Here is an 18,604-nt window from a genome sequence, read left to right on the forward strand (position 1 = left end):
TCCACTCAGGCACATTATCCTGGCTCCCTTCGGGTAGGAAGAAACTACCCCTGCTTTACTCTATAAATCACAAACATCAGTAACATCCAGTGTATGAGCTGACTTGGGGAAAAAACACATGCTTGGTGTTACCTGAGTGTTATCACTCACCTTTGAGGAGCTATTTATTCTGGAACTTTCTTTCTATTATTATTCTGCCCCTCAGTCTCTCTCATTATCACTTCCCTCTTTACACAGCCAGACACACTCCACCTGATTCCCATGACAGCAAGATCCATATTAGGTATCCAGAGGAGACTGTCAACAAGGCTTGAAGTTTTTTAGTCTCTAAAAATATGAGCTTGTCATATTTCTAGCTCCACTGGCATTAACTTCGAATTTTAAGAATCCTTTCACTTCTGTACACTTCTGTGAGGGACCATTTCACTACTTTCACAATGCGAAAGGCCTTAGTTAATTATGAGGACCATTTTTAATAGCAAAACCAGCATTCATAAGGCACTCCTGGCATACCGCAGTCTGCTAACCATCTATCATACTTTGGATGTCATTTTCTTCCTTTTAATGATTAATTGATGATTAATCATTAAAATTTGATTAATTAGTTGATTAATTAGTTTCAATAAAACTTAATTCATTAATTAGTTTCAATAAAACTTTCATGAAAGCTCTTTCACAACTATCAGCTATGACTGACATTTTTAATGAGAATTATTTACTACTATAGTTCTAATTTTGTTGGCTCATAGTAGATGTCCAAGATTTTGGACAACTTGTATCCACTTCTCAGTGAAGGAGACACGTAGGATCAGGAATCACGATATTCTAAAATATCAGATAGATATTAGAATATCTATTTATTAGAATATCTTAAATAGATATTCTAAAAGCAATAAAGAATACCTATACTGACCACCAGTTCTGGAACTTGGTTCTTAGTTCAACTTATACATCCATTTCACTTTAAGAACTCATTCAAAACAGAGCTCTAGTTAGAAAGTAAACTTGTTTCTTGCATTACTCTGTCTATTCCACAAGTTCTCTGAAGAACTGTCACACATTGTCTACTCAAATGCTGTATGTTTGCCTGCACAGCATAGAGGAATTCAGGTGACTACAGCATGCCATACATAATGATTGGGAGCATAATGAGAGGCGGCACACTACAGGAACTGCAGCAACTGAAGAGGGCCTTCCCAAATTCTTAGGGCTTGTATGTGACAACTAGCAGACACAAATGAAGAACTGATAGGAAAATGGGTTCTGACCTGTTACCACACACGTCTTCTGACATTCTTCCAGTGTTAGAAAGTTGTTCTCATTGCCGTGGCATCCACCATATTCAAATATTTCACACTCACGGCTTTGCAAGTTGAAATAATAGCGCATGTGGATTGCTTTGCATGGACCTTCATCTGCTTTCATGGCACAAATTGAATGCCCCAGTTTCAGTGGTGGTAAAGCAGCACCTGTGATAAAGAGGAGAAGTAGCATAATTACTATAAAATTAGTTTGCTTCACTGCACAGCCTAACTTCAAAATCAGGTTGCATGCCTTTTCTGTTTGAGAGGCACAGTATGGTATCTAGCCTGGAAAGTTGTGAACACCTTAAATATTGATGTAAAAAGAAAATTTTCAGCTTCATTTGAACACAGGTTCCATTCACTGAAAAGGAATGTGCAATTGCAATTTACAAGGAAAACAGCTCATATTATACACTTCAAGCCCTCATCGCACTCTCTGTAAATAGCTATGGATAGTGGCTTATTCACAGGAGCCAGTGAACAATTCTGAACAACACATACATTGAGAAAATCCTGGCAGCTCCCAAAGACAAGTGACTACCCCTGCATAAAAAGGCAGAAAGAAGGCTCCTTGTGCTCTCTCCCATGCACATCTAATGATGAACATAGGCTCAAGTCTTGTAAATAGAGTGACATCTCACAGCAGACAACGCAGTGGCATGAACTATGCAAGACAGCCCTGCAGAGGACACCATTCCCCTATCAGCTTACACATCTATTGGCACTTAAACCTGCCTACTGCAACTGAAAGGCCATCATACTGGTTTGTTCTCTTTGTCTGCACTGTGCATGCGTTAGAGCTTTCAAGAACCAAGAAGAACAAAACTAGAAAAGAAACCGTATCTTTTCCATTTGAGCCATTTCTGTGTCTTTCAATATTATTTGCTCAGGGAATGCTTTGGAAAAATTGTCTCATTTTTTATGAAGATTATCACCAAAGTATTACTAGTAATAATTTGTCTATAAAACAAGTCTGTAACTGATGATCCAGTTTGTGATACCATTCCCTTACCAATATATGGATTAAGATCTTTTCCCGTTTTGTTTTTCCCTTAGGGGTTTTCAAAGCTTTAAAGCGCTCATATGTTTGCAATAGCAGCCAGAAGAACAGAGCTGAAATCCTCTCATTCCCACAGAGCTGATCAGAACATTGGTGTCTCTCACTATGTATATACAAAGGTATCTATCAGTACCATTTGCAGTGGACCACGAAGGAGAAAAAGGAGGAATAAGGACAAGAATTAACATTGTTATTGCACATCTTCCTAGTACTAACTAGAATAAGTTCCCAGTCTTAATCAAAAGAATTGACAAAATCAGGCTTTAAGACATGGAAAATCAGGCTTTATGGTGAAAAGAAAATTGACGTAACTACCATATACCTGCTTTCTGGATGTCTAATGCATAAAATTGGCTTTATTATATAATCTTTAAATGAAATGCACAGCTGAGATAAATCCTCATAAGTACTGAGGTCAATGGAAATTTACTGATTTTATTCTATTTGTTCCATTTATAATTGTTACAACCTACAGGAAAGAAAGCATTTTCAGTACTAAAATCTTTTAACTCGTATTTAAATCCTTGAAAAAATAGCAACCTTTACTACAAAATTACCATCAACACAAAAACTGTAGCACACAATTAGATCTTCCATTTTAAAAATTTTGGTGTTAAGATACAGATGAAGATGTCTAATTTCAAAAACTTACATTATATATTTAGCCCCTAAAATAGCTTGTGTCTCAGCTTCCTCATTAGTAGAATGATATTTATAGATTTTGAAACTATGGAATTGGATTTGGAAATATTATTGAAGATTGTCTGATAAGAAACGTGGATGAATAAAAAGAAACATTTGTCCGAGACATCAGTTTAACAGAGCTCAGCTGGCCAAAGATATTTCTGAATTTGGTTTCTTGCCAGCTTCCTTGTCTGGGTTTTCATGAGTCTAGGAAAAATTAGGATTTTGAAATCACAGAATTTCTAGATTCCAAGTTGGAGCTCACAGGTCTAAGGTTCTCCAGTAGTTTTGGGAATCCTTTGGAAGGGACTTTAAAAGGCTAAGAAAATTGACAGGATGTTTCATTGCAAAATGAAACTTTGGAATTCCTCCCTTCGGTAATACGGGAAAAAAATGCCTTCAAAACATCAAAGTTTTCAGTAAATTGTGGAATAACTCCTCAAATGATAAATCAAACATTTAGAGCTGCACAGAAATTGATCTAACTCAAATGGGGGTGGGTAAGGGTTGGCCAAATAGCGAGATGGGATCAAATTATTTTCTTAGAACACAAGAAAACATATCTCCAAAATGCCCTGTGTCAGTGACCCAGTTCAGTCTAGAAGAAAGAGGCTGTGAAAACTTAGTAGGTCTCCTAACTACTGGAATTTCAGACATGGGGTTATGTCAGTCCATTTTGCTTGCTGCATCATGCTGCACCAACGTTGCAGGCTATCAAAACAGAAATAGTGTGCGTGCAGAGTTGTGAAACTACCCAAAGACGATGAAGTAATAGCTTAGTAGAGTTTCTCTTGGAAACTTTCCAGTCTCAGCTTCTAGCCTATTTCCCATCAAACCCACAGAACCAAATCATTGTTTTCCTTACCTCCTAAGGCCTTGGCTTTGCAGTCAGAGTGAGTGACACCAGAACCACTGTGAAATGTACTGACTTCTGCTGCAAATGTAATGACTTTTGGCAATCCATGAAATGGTAGAGACATTTATTTTCTTAGGAGTACTAGTAAATTACCATACTTCCACTAAAATCTGTACCCTATGAAACCCCCAGGGACCAAGCCCTCTCCCTTTGAACAATACCAAGGGACTGTAAAGAAAGTAATCTCAAAGGGATTCAAGGGAACTGAATCTTTCTTGCACCTGGGAACAGTGACAGAATTCTTCCCCATTATTTTACACCCGGGAACACTTAACTCATGCAGGTAGATATAAAATTAGCTTTGTTTCTTGGATTGGAGCAGCAGGTGAGAAGGCAAGCATGAGTGTTTGGCTAGATCTGCACAGACACAAATCCGCTTATCTCTATTTTATACCTGGAATTTATCTTGAGAAAACTAATTCTCAGTGCAAGGTCTCCTCCTCTGCTCTTGAACACTGGGACAAATTGTTCCTACTACATTTTAGGTCCTGCATGAAGTGCACAGGATATGCCATTTAGAGAAGTTGACTATTAGGAAGGTCAGTTCATCTTCTTCAATAGAACATGGAAATCTAAAACTGGAAGGAATTATAACAAAGTATCTGGTCCAAGCTTGGCATTTTTCTATAGGATAGATACATTGAGACTTTTTCTGACAGATGTCCAAATTGTTCTTAAAATTCTCCAGTGGAGTAAAATTCCCAACAACCTGAGGCGGCCAGTTCCAGGATTTCATTATCCTTCTCACAAAATAGGCTTTTTTCAAAATATACAGCCTACATATTACTTTACTGCAAATTTAATTATTTCAGCATTCCTTCACTGCACAGCAAGAATAATTTAAAACCATCCAGTCGCTTTCTTACTTTTGAAAGAATTTTGTCTCCTCTCAGTTATCTCTGTACTAAATAAACTTCCTTCTTCCATTTTTTCATTGGCCTTGCTACACTCTTTTGGATCGTTTCCAGTTAGTTTGGATTATTTTAAGTGTGCTGCCCTAACATAGTACTCTACCCAAGGCCTAACTAGTGCCAGACAGACTAAAATAATTATCCTGTATTTTTCTTAATACATCAAGGAATTACTTGCCTTTGTTACAACATCACACTTTCTTTATAATGCACTGTAACCTTCACTTGCTTTTGAGCAAGTATAACCTTGTTACACAGGTGCTTAGCCAGTTATTTTCTACTTTATATTTTTGAAGGCATTGATTCTCCTTCTGAAGTATAACAGCACTTAGCATTCGTCATTTTAAAAAGAAAATGAATTTAGGCTTCTACACTGTATCCTGCTCTATTGGATTTATATTAGGCACCCAATCCAAGAAAACTTTTTAAAAGGCTATAAAATTATAGGACTGTACTACCCTTAACCAAGAACATGCAGTGTGTTTTACTAGACATACATTAAGAGATGGTTACAGCTGATGGTCACCGTCACTCAAAGGTCATTACATACCATAATAAAAACAAAACAAAAAGACCCCAGGAAGTTTATAATTTAAAGCCTTTACTGGGACAGGTACATGGTAGGCTGACATGACAGAAGATACGGAGTGTCAGCTGCTCTGCCGTAACTCTCTTTACAGCCATAGTTTGTGGTAAGTGCAAAGTATTGCTGATGAAATGGCTCAAAATGAGCATGGGTTTAGTGCAGACATCTATGTCACTACCTTCTTCCTCCATTCCCTCAGTGTTCCTGCTTTTGGCAACTGTCAGAGACAGGATATTGGCTAAGACAGATCCAACATAGCACAGCCATTCCTAAATTTATGTTATTCACATTGCAATTTTTGCAGCTCAAGACATACGTGTTTAACACATCAACAGTTACTGTTAACTGACATGCAGTGACTTCAGTGTGAAACCGCTAATAATCTGTAGCTAGTCACACTGCAGCCCTGGGCACATGAAACTTAGATGATAAATGCCAAATCCTGCTACTACTTTACTAATAAGCAATATAATATTACAAAACCAGAAGTGGTGAATAACATCTCACAGGAGCACTGACAGTTTTTTTCCAATTCTCTTACCTTAGTATAAGTAAAAACAGTACTTTTTTCCTCCACAGACATAATCAATGAATTTAATGACTTTCAGAATCTAAGGATAATCTGCAGGGCTGCAGGTTAAAAATAAATCCTTTCAATTAGAAAGAGAACTGATTTCTGTATTATACCTATACACAATAAATATGAAAGACAACAGCATTATTGCAGTTGCTTTTCAGAACAAACTATATAAATTGAAATAGAATTAAACTTGTTCTACACTGAAACTCTGATATTACTGTTATGTTTGCTTAGGTTACAGGGTCTCATCCTTATATATGTTTCTGTGGCTATCCTTAATTTTAAAGATAGGCTGTCATCTTTCCAGGCTTTCTTGTAAATGTCTCTCTTTGATAAGTGATATCAAAACTAAGCACCTTGTCACTAAAGAATAACTGTTTTTTCTCTCTCCATCTTTGTCAGTTTAATTTGACAGCTTCCCACCCACACACTGTACAGTGCTTTTCCTACCCATGTGTTTCCTACCCTTTCTTTAAGCAGTCACATTAATTCTTGATAAACTTTCACATTAGAATAAAACGCTCATTTAGCGTGCTCAGAGTCATTTTCTTTAGGCTTTGGAACATCAGCTACAGGGCTCCCAACCACAAGTGGTATTATTGAACAGTATACATAAATCAGTTATTTTTGTATGTTTTATTTTTGTTATTATTGTAATTGATTACTGGAGAAATGACAATGTTATTGCCAGAACAGAGAACACATTGAGAATCCTTTTTACCCTGTTGCTTGCAACCTTAACTATTACTGTAATTTAAATACTAATACACATACACATAAAAAAGCCCTTATATAGCACTTGTACTCTGTGTGATCATAAAGTATGACATTACAGATAATGAATGCACACAGCTTATGTTATACATATATTTTTTTACTGTATAGAATTCTGGGGTGAAATGTGTCAATACTATGCAACTGTTTAGGTCAGAAAATAAATGCTATCAGTGAAACTGCAGCTTATGAGATTTCTGCAGTTAAATTCAGTGGAATCAGAATTTCACTCCTAAGGAACCATAGGAGAAATTTTAATTAGCAACAACCTAATCCTTATATAGAAATATAATCAGAATACCGCGAAAATAAAATTTTCCAAACACTTCAATTGAACCTTTAGTAGTCACAAAAACGGCCTTCATTTAAATTCTCAGCATCACATTTGACTGTTTTCTAGTTTGTACCCAAATGTTCAGAACTGTTCCTCATACTAAACTAAATTAGTTACTGGTTGCATAATCTTAAATGACTGGTTGTGAAATAATTAAATACCTGAGAAAAGAACTATTTGAAAAGACATTGAGATGTTTTCTTACTGTATTTGTTTATAAACAAAGTAAATACAAAGGGGGGAAAAAAGTGAAGATTAATCCAGCAGATTGTAATAATGAAACTAGAATCCTAACTCACTCTGGTGAAGACATGTTATTTTAACAAACAAGAGAATTTGGCCTTCATGAACTGCTAGTTGGGGCTGAGTTTTTTTAAAAACAGAGTTGCATAAGTAGAGCAAAGATAAATATAATATTGCCTTCACAGAAGAAGAGAATTTACATGCTTCAGGGTTAAAGAGAAGCAAATTTATTCTCTCTGAAACAGTCCAGTTACACAAGGATGCTAAGCATATGCTTAATGCAGAATGGCTCATATTTTTTAAACTGTGAGGACTAAGTCCTACAGCACTGGCTTCATTTGTAGTATAGCCATGATTGTGCAGAGTTAGTATTTTTGTCTAAAGGAACACTCCTGCAAAGGACTGACAGAGAGAAATAACCTGTCTGGAAATTGGACAAGACATGGGCAGATAAAGAAGAGTGCCAACATGAAAAGCTTCCCTTAAGTTCCATTCCTAGTTGGGCTTCTAAATCAGACTGTCAAATGGGACAAGTATCTACTGCATAGTTCTCTGCAACTTAAGGAACAGACCACTATTTTAAAGAATTTTCTCAAAGGAAAGAAGAAAATTTTAATAACATCCCAAGAGTGTATTTTCTTTTATCTACTTTCTTAAAATTGTTTGGCATGAAATTAAAATATCTTTCACAATGACATCCAGTATAGGAATTTGACTCAGCTTACTTTATTTTGATGAAGTGAAGGTAAACAATGGCCTTACAGTGGTAAGGACCAGAGGACCTCCCCAGTCCTAGTAGACACTTCTGACAGTATTTTTCTTAACAAGAATGTCTTTTTAACTAGTGAGTTTTTACTTATCCATCGATACCAAATCACTTCTTCAAGGCCCTGAACAACATCTGGGGCAATCTATAAATGCATCATCATGAGAAGAAACTTTGCAAAGCAACTGTGACTCAGAGACTCTCATGTGACTCTCTTGTGACTCTCACAAGAGAGAGTAACATCACCCTACAACCATATTCAACAAGTTTCTCCTCCATTTGCATAGGGAATTAAAACCTGAATTTACCAGCTCCTGGTTCTTTTCCCCAAAACTGAAGCTTTACATGGATCCTAAAGCACAGCTTTAAGGGAATAATCTTGGTATACAACACAATGTTTGGTTGAAATTAAAAGTTCCAAAACCTATGGGAAACAGAAGCCTCTATAGAGGGCACACAATTTTGCTAGAGCTTAATGCCAGACTGACCACATCCCTGTTACGAGAATGACCCAGAGCATTTTCAGCACTGTTGCTTGCTTAGTTCCACTTCCAGCAATTTCCCCCCGCCAAAATTCTCAAGTATAGAATTACATCTAGAGTGCATTTTGACATAGTGTCTTTTGTTTTGTTTGAGATAGTTTTCTATGGCGTGTTTTGTAAATTCTTACCTGGAACGTCCTCCTCTGTGCTATCATCTGAGTCAGCATCTGCATGCCCGATGATACAGATGAACAGGAAGATAAAGGTTAAAGATAAGGAATATCCCCTCTTTCTTTCTTTCATCTTTCCTGAATAACATATAAATGACAATGTACAGTTAAATTCCTCAAGTGCTGTGCAAAAGTTATTAGCAATGTAGTACATAGATACATGGGTAAATATATAAATTGGGAGCTTTGGAAATAATTTGGGTTACATGAGTATAATTCCATCGCAAGCACAATGAAAAACAGGATGAGATTTTTAGTTGTGTTCAGCTGACTACAATTCCACTTTCCCATCTTCCGAATGTGGCTATGAAGTTAGAGGTAAATCATAGCTGTGGTATCTGAGAAAATACGCAAGCATGAGCAAAACTCTAGGAAGCAAGGACGTCTCAGAAAGGTGGAACAGGCACACAGAAGGATTAACAAATTTGTCACAGCGACTCAGAAATTGTGCCAGAGCCAGAAGTTGCAGTCATATCTTCAACCCCAAAGCAGAGCCTTAACCAGAATTTTCATTGCTCTCCTGATAACAACTTTTTTTTCCTCCTGCGTATTCTGTTTTCCCAACTTGCAGCATCTGTAGTAAAAAATAAACGTACTCTTAAAAAAAGCCTGTGTGAAATTATAGACCAGATCATAAGTAGCAGCAATTACTTGGACATTTACGGACAATTCCCTTTAAAAGTGTTTACTATTTCTTGTGGTGAAAAACACTGATGGATGTCCCCTCCACCCAAGAAACTGAATTTGGGGATCAAGGGCATTGTTATTTTAACAGGAAAATAGGAGAGCACTAAGTTTTTCACCATGATGCTTTCCTGTCAAACTAAACAAAAGAATATGTCTTTCATATCTTTAAACTTAATCCATACATTGATACATAAAGTCCTTCATCCACATACAGTTTGGCAAACTTCAATAATGCAGATCACATCTTGTGCTAGAAGTCATCATTTCTAAACAAACTTTCTCAAACTTTATTTTTTATTTCTAAAAAAAATTCTCAAAGTGTTGCTTCCTAGTTGGCCTGTAATAACTGCTCTTTAAATAAAAAATTGGTTCAAATTTTGAAGCATACGAAGTGAGAAAACTTGCAACAACCACAGTCACTCATTTTCAGGCATTTTTCAAAGAAAAAGCAGTAGTGTCTTTATTCATTTTTCTAGACTAGAACTACAATTCTTATGACTGAATGCTACATATGTATACTATTTAACATATTAAAACTTAACCTAATAAGATATTATTTTTCCCCTTTCTTTGGTAACAATTTTCTAGTAATCTGTTTATTCCATCTAAAGTGAATAATCGATAAATAGTTTTTCCACAACCTCTGTACTAGAGGACTTACTTACAGGCCACTTAGCTGGCCACAGGATATCTCTACAAGATCTCTAAAAACCAAAGAATGAAGCCATGTCATTGTGCTATGGACTGAATCACCAATTATCAGTTCACTTTTACATGCCAGACATCTAGATTTAATTACATTTACTAATGCCACTGACTGCCTTTACTTGTGAACCCCACCCAGTCATTTGCCTTGCTTTTTGTCAGTCTGTCTGAAAGTCATTTATTGATATCTGATAATCATATGCGATAATTAATTATTTTCCTATTACAGCCAGGAGTCTTCACTGAAACCCTCACTGCTCTCCACTAGGTACTTCTGAGTTCTTGATCGTGACATTAGCAGTAGCACACACTCTCTTCAGGAGATTCTGAGCATTTCTTGTCATTGCTCAGGTAATCATCAGTTTTCCAGTCAACCAAAGAGCAGAGATTCCTTTTCCATTCTGAGCTAAGTACATACTACAACTTGAACTGAAAGGAAAGCAACCATCCAAGAGCAAGTGTAACGATCAGCCTTGACATTACTCCTATAGCTTCAGGAATTTTGTCCTGAATGATCAGCTTATGTGGCTGGCTGGAGTTTAATGCCAGATCCACAGAAATGGATCTGTTTATATTTACTGCACGGTAAAATAGTGTCTTATACTTCAGTCACTAGAAATAAATTGCATAAGTAATGAGCAAAATTTTTAACATACTGAAATAATGCAATGTAAGAGCATAACTCAAACTCTAAATAAAACAAAAGAATCTTAAGAAAGGATAATTTTATTGACCATATTGCTGCCAGAGAGTGAATAGAGGTAACAATCTTCCTTTTCAGCTTCCATAGTCCATTCTGTCATTTCCAGAAACAGGATATATCTTAGGCATTTTGGCCTAGTAGCAAATTTTCTTCCATGCACAGCTTTGTGGTTCAAGCTCTTGGAAGATTTTTGTTTGTTTGTTTATTCTACAGTTAGAGAAACAGTTACTCACCACCTGGTAAGTAGTCTGGCCGTGCTGTAGAAGAGAAACAAAAGAACTCTGCACAAGGTGGGGTGAAGTGTTAGCAACCAAAGACAGGCTTTATGATCTGAGATATATCTGAGTTACAATTTTAGTCTGACATTTGCTAAAAATAAAATGAATCCACAAGTAAGAAAAAAGTTGCATGGGGAGAAATATAAAGTTGGAAATTTTAGAATAAGCATTCAGAATTATAATGTGGCTAAAGATAGCTAAAGTTTGGCATCATTTAGGCTAGAAAAAACAGAAATATAATCAAACATTTGGATTTGATACTTAGATAGATAGTTATGAAGGAACCTAGATTTTCAAGACTTTGCCTGTCTGCTGTGAGTTCGTGGGAATGAAAAATTCTGAATATACTTTCAATTTTAATTTTTGCAACGATTTGGGAAAGCTGAATTTTATAAGCACTTTCATTTCCCTAGAAGCCTTAATTTGTAATCTTTGCCACAGTTATGAGACTACTCATAAAGGAACTTGGAAATTATCTACAACCTCAGTTGCCCTTGGATTAATTCCAAGTTTGACTGTTGGCTCTCATTCTCTATGTTTGTGCTTTTCTAAACATGATGGCAAAGTTCTCACTAGTTTGGGAAAATTCTATTTGAATTTGCTTCTGTATCATTCAAAATTAGGCCTTGATCTCTTCTCCTAGGAATCTGCAATACATAGCTTCTAGATTGCAAAATTTGCTGATCCATTTTTACTCAACCATTCAAAATCCCCAAAAGTCTGTTCCCAAGTCAAAAAACAAAACAAAACAATACAATACAGGAAGCAATCAGTCAAAAATGGAAATCCTCAGTTTATCATTTGAAGATGACTCTTTAAAAGAGAATTTTGTACCCAACTAGTTATCTTGTATAATTATCAGCCTGTGAGTCCAAGGACAAACTACTGCATTTGTATACTGAACCAAAAACTTACTGCATTTCAGTATTTCTGCTCTTCCTCCTATTCCCCTACATTTCCCTGAAAACAGCATTTTGCTGAAAGTAACTCTCATGGGCAATCTCCCAACAGGAAAAACGTAGGCTGTATAACTGCATATCTGCCCTGTTACAAAGTCTAATGACAGAACACATAATCTCCTCCATCTTCTTGCAAACCTTCCCCCAAGGTCATGCATTCCCAATAGCTTGTGTCAGGTAAGGGTGGATGTGGGATGAAGGGTGGGGGGTGGTGAAGGGCTTAGTAGTGAAATGCTTAAATCCTTCTGTAGATTAATTATTGCTTACACCAAGCTAAAGGAAGACTGAAATCCAAGATCAAAGTGAACTTGGCAGTGCTTTTTTAATTAAAAAAACACAACCCTCTGGAAAAGTCCAAGTTTTCTGATTTCATGTTCAGCTGCTCAGAAACATAAGATTTTAAAGCTGAATGTCTCTTGTTATATTTCTTTTTTTAATACATCCTGTTTATTTTTTATTGTATTCATATGGTAAAGCTCAGTTCAAAACACTTTATCTGTGACATTTTGCTCAGTGAAATACAATAATGTTAGCCAAATATACTTCTGCGAACGACTGCATGTCATGGGAAAGACAGAAATGTCTTAAATATAAATAATTCATGTTAAATGCTTCAAGTACTTAGGGTCAAATTCTGAAAAATCTCTGGGAGTAAAGATACTCCCTTACTTCAGAAAGGGTCCTAATTTAGGACAGCTAGGATTCAGTCCAGCAGTAATACCGGCTTTTGTTTACATCAAAATGTCATTAATGCAATTTTCATAAATTGGCATTCCTAATTCTCGTTAGAGGGAGCCCCCTCCTTTTTGAAACAGAGTATTTCCTTCAGAGTGGCACTCTACTGCTCTCAAAGTAACCAGTGTCTTTAAGAGGCAGAGTAAGAGAAGGCCTGGGAAGTTCCCCTTCACAGATAGATATCCTCAGATATTGATGGATACTAACAGATGCCAACAATGTAAGACTCAGCCTGGTCCTACCCAGGCCTTCTCTTACTCTGCCACTTAAAGACAGAAATACCAGAAATTTCTCTAGGCTTCTTGACAAAGAAAGATAAGTAGAAAACTCAGCCTTTTCTGAGCAGTTTGTGGCCTCTGGAGTCAGAGCTTTTAGAAATACATTTACTTGGCCGACTGTTCTGCAGTAATTTCTACGGTAACCGGGATGTCCAGGAGCAAGTATTTCTTCAGCGTGGTATACACCTCTAACTAGCTAACTGGAAAGCAAAAGAAAAGCTAGCATTTTTATACTAGTCAGAAAAAGACAACTTTACAAAACAGCATAAAGCGGCACTGTAATGTCTGTAAAAGTGACTCATTCACACTGACAGTACATGAAATGGAAGCAGAAAAAAAAGTGAGGCAAAGGATATAGCAAACAGAGGAATGAATAGCCAGAGATAAGACATGTATAGTCTGAGGCTGAATTTAGCACAGCCTAAAGTTAAAGGTGAAGAGGTCTAACAAGACAGGATTATAGTACCTCTAACCTAACAGTAGACATTTGTTAATTCACTACACTTCACATGTGTTATATTTGCCCTATGATATCCTGTGCCATCTACAAGGACCCATATGACAGGGAATGAATTGCATTGTACCTGTAGCACTGGCACTCAGCTAGCCAAGTCAGCAAGTTGCCTTGGGAATTATTTTACTACAGATCCTATCTCAAAGCTGTTTAAAGCATCATGTTTTCTCATTTACTGTAGAGTAAGTATGAAGAAAATCCTACCATTTATCAATTCTACAAAACTGTGTCCTTTTAAATCAAAATGGCAATCACAGTTTAGGCAAAATATTTACTGAACGCAGTTTGACTCACTAAAGTTAGGGACAGATGATTAATATTAGACTATTGAAACCACACATCCTCAACACATAACCCACCCTCACCCCCCACAAGGAGTTAATAAAATTTCCCTTACTCAGCATAATGTGAAGCACATCATCACAAGCAGAAAAAGATGTTTTAGAAACCAGAAAGAAATTTTATCTTTTAATACCACGAACAACAGAAAACCCTGTACTTCCCATATTTATTCCTGATGAAAATAAAGAGGATCAATTTGTCCTGGAAAAATATGTCAATCTTTTTGTATATATACGTTCACTTCAGAAGACTGAGCACTGCTTGTAAGACAGCTTCTACTCTACCGAACAATGTGTGCCAGTTTTTAAGCATACTATGGATATTTTACAAACAACTCCATCCTTGCCATGTGCCAGAAAGGAAATCAACTGTACAGCACCTAAACAAGAGCAGGCAAGGAAACCTGTTTAAGGATTAAAGGAAAACCACGAATGAGACTTCCTGTTAAGCCTCAAATTGCCAAAGACTTTGCTAGCCAACTCTTCATTGCAGCTGAAACAAGATCTACAGGTTGCGAAATTCCTTGGAAAATAATTATAACGTGTATTTACTTAATCATCTTTGAAGATGTAATAGAAAAATATATTGCTGTTATTACTTACATAATTATAAAATATAATCCTCTAATACAGTTTTTGAGAGGTACCATTCGAGAAGACCTCCACTGTCAGGTTCTATCTAGAAATCTGGTATTATAATGTGAAAGTAGGAGTTACAATCTCTTATTGGTAATGTTGTACCACCCACTACTACAAGGATGTAATTTGTTTCAACTGCAAAAGCACGGGGACAATCTCTGCACTTTCTTAAAGCAACCATGTCTTTCCACATTACATAATTGCATACTAATGCTTGCTACACACTTTTGTGGCAACTTCCTAGTGGACATCATGCTTTGCAGCCATTAGATCAGTTTGCTGAGTCCTCTGCTAGTCTGATGTTACGATGGCTGGATGTCACATCTCTGTCTAACTGCCAGCACTCAGCCAAATGCCATACTTGCCTGTCCTTGTCTATATGTTGCACTCCTGGAGTAAACTTAAGTACTATTGTATTTAAACCTTGTTCTATGCTTTGTTGTGCAACTAAACCCGATCTGGAATGCCTCGCTTGGGTGGGGGAAGCGGAGCAGGAAAGGAAGGGAACAGAAAGGCTCACAAGGCCTTAGATATTTCTGAGGCTGTTCATAAAGGAATTGCCATTTGGAACCAAAAGTGAGGCAGCAGATGAAGCTGTATTAAAAAATAAACATATTTAAATGTATTACAAGAAAACAAAGGCTAAAACTGGACCTCCAGAGCACATGCAAGCAAGAAATTTTTATTAGAAACCAGACTGGATTTGGACCTGTGTTTTCGACCTGAAGCAACTGGCATTGCCAGTAAAGAAGCTGATGGACCTCAGAACAAGTAGATCCTGTAAACACAGAACAAGTAAATTGTGTAGACAGGATCTCCCGAATGTCTGGACACACCTTTGATGCACCTGCATCCTACGCCTGAAAACACTAGCTCAGCCCAAAAACTATGTGAATGAGGCTGAAGAATGTAATTAAATTTTTTCCTGTTCTTGGTAATACGTATCCCACGTTGTTTTCACTGTATATCCCTAGCATATTTATTCTCTGGCCAGGATGCCGTTATCGTGGGTGGACTGGTTATTAGAGGCCTTTCTGAGTGTTGCCACTCCTTCCCTCCCACTTTCAGTTTTTGAAAACAATGACCCCATTGCAGTCAGCAAGCCTGCAACAGCCAGGCTGCCTTCCCAGGCTCCAAAACCAGACTTCTGCTGAGAATTATTTCTGTAGCCACAGACCGATCTGGCAACAGAAAGTAGACGCATATAAAACAAAACAAAACAAAACCCCTCATCATAGAAATGTGCCTCCAGAAGCAGAGAGGAGCAACACTGTATAGTGTGCTCGATGCACAGAGTAGTTTGATCGAACACTTTATTTCAATTCAACAGTGAGAGGGATTGCTTTTCCTCCATCAGTATGGGAGTATCAGCTTGACAAAGACAAAGACTCTGTGCAAATTATTCTGAAGCAACATGCAGCCTCTGTTTAGGTAACATGTCTTATATGCAGCAATAGTAAAAAGGTACCATGGCAGCTGCATCCTAACATCAAATTATCCTTGTAAAATAGCACTTTTTTCACAGTAAGCATCCAGCATGGCCAATAAGGATCTAGTATGTAACTCTAGACATAAACACTGCCTCTGTCACAGCTGTAACATTCCAAGACAAAGCAGCCTATTTCGTTACTGCAGGACAAAGCCTCCTGCCTTTCCCCTTGCACAAAATGGCCAGAGAGGCCATTCTGCATAGTAGCTTGAACATATTTCCTAAGCCTAATATGTGTGTTATTTTATCTTTGGTTTTGATCACATGGTTTGAGCACACACTCTCCAAAGTTAGGACAATACATGGACTAAGTGTAAATGCAATTATTGTCCATACTTAGTCTTTACCTTCCACTTCCCAGTTTCCAACCTCTCATACTTCCTATAGGCTTGTAGCACAGTATCTGCAAAATCTGAAAAAGGGGAATTTCAATAGGTCACCAGGCACTTTGTCTTTGTCTGCAGTTTTTACAACTATCACACAATTCAACATAACTTGCCCTGCACTCAGTCACCTCTCTATGAAAAACCTGCCTGAGCTGGGAAGTTCTTTGCGCTGGGATTCCAGTGCCCATGGGAAAAGTGGTGGAATCTGAATTCAGTCTTCACTCTCCCCAAGACTAGGAAAAGACCCCAAAGATAGCACTTCAAAGCCTCAGAGGGACCAACCTAAAATTTTCACCTCTGGTAAACAGACCAAAGGTGATGGTGCATGCTTCTTTTCTAGTCTTATGACCAGACCTTCATCCACTGCTAAGCCTCTGCAGATTGAACAGTAAGGAGAAAAGAAACAACAACAAACCAACCCTCATATTCACACCGTGGCTCAAAAACTCCTGTTCTGCGTCAGTCCCAGAGCCAGTTCTAGTCAAACTTCCTCCTGACAGAGCAAAGCCTTGCAGTGTCCCAGCAACTTAATGGAAAGGGAGGCAGTCTAACAGGGATCATCGGCGAGCAAACATTACTGCTTGAAAGCATAATCAGTCAAAGCTCCTGACCCTCAACTTATCCCCCTCCCATACCATACAGTAGCAGCCCTTACAGTCTGTATGAGTCTGTGTGAGTGCCGAGTCCGGAGACGCCACCATATCCCTCTAAGAACTAACCACAACTTCTTCTTGTCATAAAAGAGGCTTTTGGTCGGCTACCTACCTTTGATCATTTAATGCAAGGGTTGATTTGCTGCTGCACTCCTCTGGCCTCTAAGATTAGCAAGTGTTTAGTGAAGTGAAAGGTTAGAAAAACAAATGTCTTCATTAGCTTTCATGCTGTAAAGTTGCATGAGCTGATGTAATTGTTTCAAATTTTAAACTCTTACTTTGGTTCTGTTTCCATTAGGGTTGTAAATGCCGTTTTGCAAACACAACTGAAACTAACATAAAAGAAAACCCTATTACATTTTGAATTATACACCAAAATTAATAAGCCTACCACAATAACACCCTTCTTCTTCCACATAACACTAGACCTCTCTTACCCTTTCACCTTGCTTTGTTCACTCCTTTCACCTGTGCTCTAAAGTATTTTTCATTTTTCCAGCTTAGCTCCACGATCCACTCCCTTCTCCCACTACCTGGCACTGGGTACTTCTTCCATCCCATCTCCACTCAACTTCTCTTTTCGTATAGCTCCAGGCCCCATTTCCCTGCTCCACCGAGTTCTCCTTCCCACCTGGCTCAGGCAGGGCCTCACATCTGTGATATCCATCATCCAAGACTTGGGAACTGGGAATATTCTGGCAGGCAAAAGGGGCTGAGAATGCACCTCAGAGACAGCACAAGTATGCCTTGGTTAAAGTATCCCATAAGATATTTTCCTAACTCCCTAAGAGTGCAGTGCAGAGAACCTGAGGCAATTGCCCCAGTGAATTATAAGCCCTGGAATTAAGAGTGACTTCTTAATAGCTGCACTTACCTCTTTGCAGGAACACTCGATTTGCCCACACCAAATCACACAGCTAGTAGCAATAGCATACTGGAGTGCCTAATGATTTTCTAGCTACTTCTACTAGCCATAGGAAAAACAAACAAACAAACAAACAAACAAAGGCACAGGACCCAGTATTAGCTCATCATAAAGCAAAGTGGCCCACCTACCTAAAATACTGAGTACATTATTTGAATTTCAGCTTCCACCCCATAGAAGACTGAGTCACACAAAAATAAAGAAATAACAAGTCAGTTTTCATTTAGATGAGGGAAGTGCATCTGACATGCCACACCCCAGTTTGATGCAAAACTCCACTTAACACATAGAATGTGGTTTCCAATGTGACTTAGCTTTCAATAATAAAAGGAAACATTAATTTCTTTCTATCAAAATATTTTAAAACATGGACTAAAACAAATTATTAGTTTACATCATTTCATAAATCTTAAAAAAAGGAAAGAAAAACTGTACTGCTTCT

At 37.6% G+C, this 18,604-nt stretch overlaps 1 protein-coding gene across 4 annotated transcripts in view; it reads right to left on the reverse strand.

The window, feature by feature from the left end:
• Nucleotides 1-18,604, reverse strand: part of TFPI (tissue factor pathway inhibitor) — an 81,292-nt gene that overhangs the window by 21,356 nt on the left and 41,332 nt on the right. For all 4 annotated transcript variants that reach the window (XM_026094811.2, XM_026094510.2, XM_026094734.2 and 1 more), the window contains 2 exons: nt 8,829-8,948; nt 1,269-1,469 (listed from right to left, as the gene is read on the reverse strand). In XM_026094811.2, coding sequence (XP_025950596.1) covers nt 1,269-1,469; nt 8,829-8,943 — 316 coding nt within the window. In that variant the 5' untranslated portion in view covers nt 8,944-8,948. The remainder of the gene's footprint in view (nt 1-1,268; nt 1,470-8,828; nt 8,949-18,604) is intronic.

The sequence above is a fragment of the Dromaius novaehollandiae genome, chromosome 7, assembly GCF_036370855.1.
Source record: "Dromaius novaehollandiae isolate bDroNov1 chromosome 7, bDroNov1.hap1, whole genome shotgun sequence".
NCBI lineage: Eukaryota > Metazoa > Chordata > Aves > Casuariiformes > Dromaiidae > Dromaius > Dromaius novaehollandiae.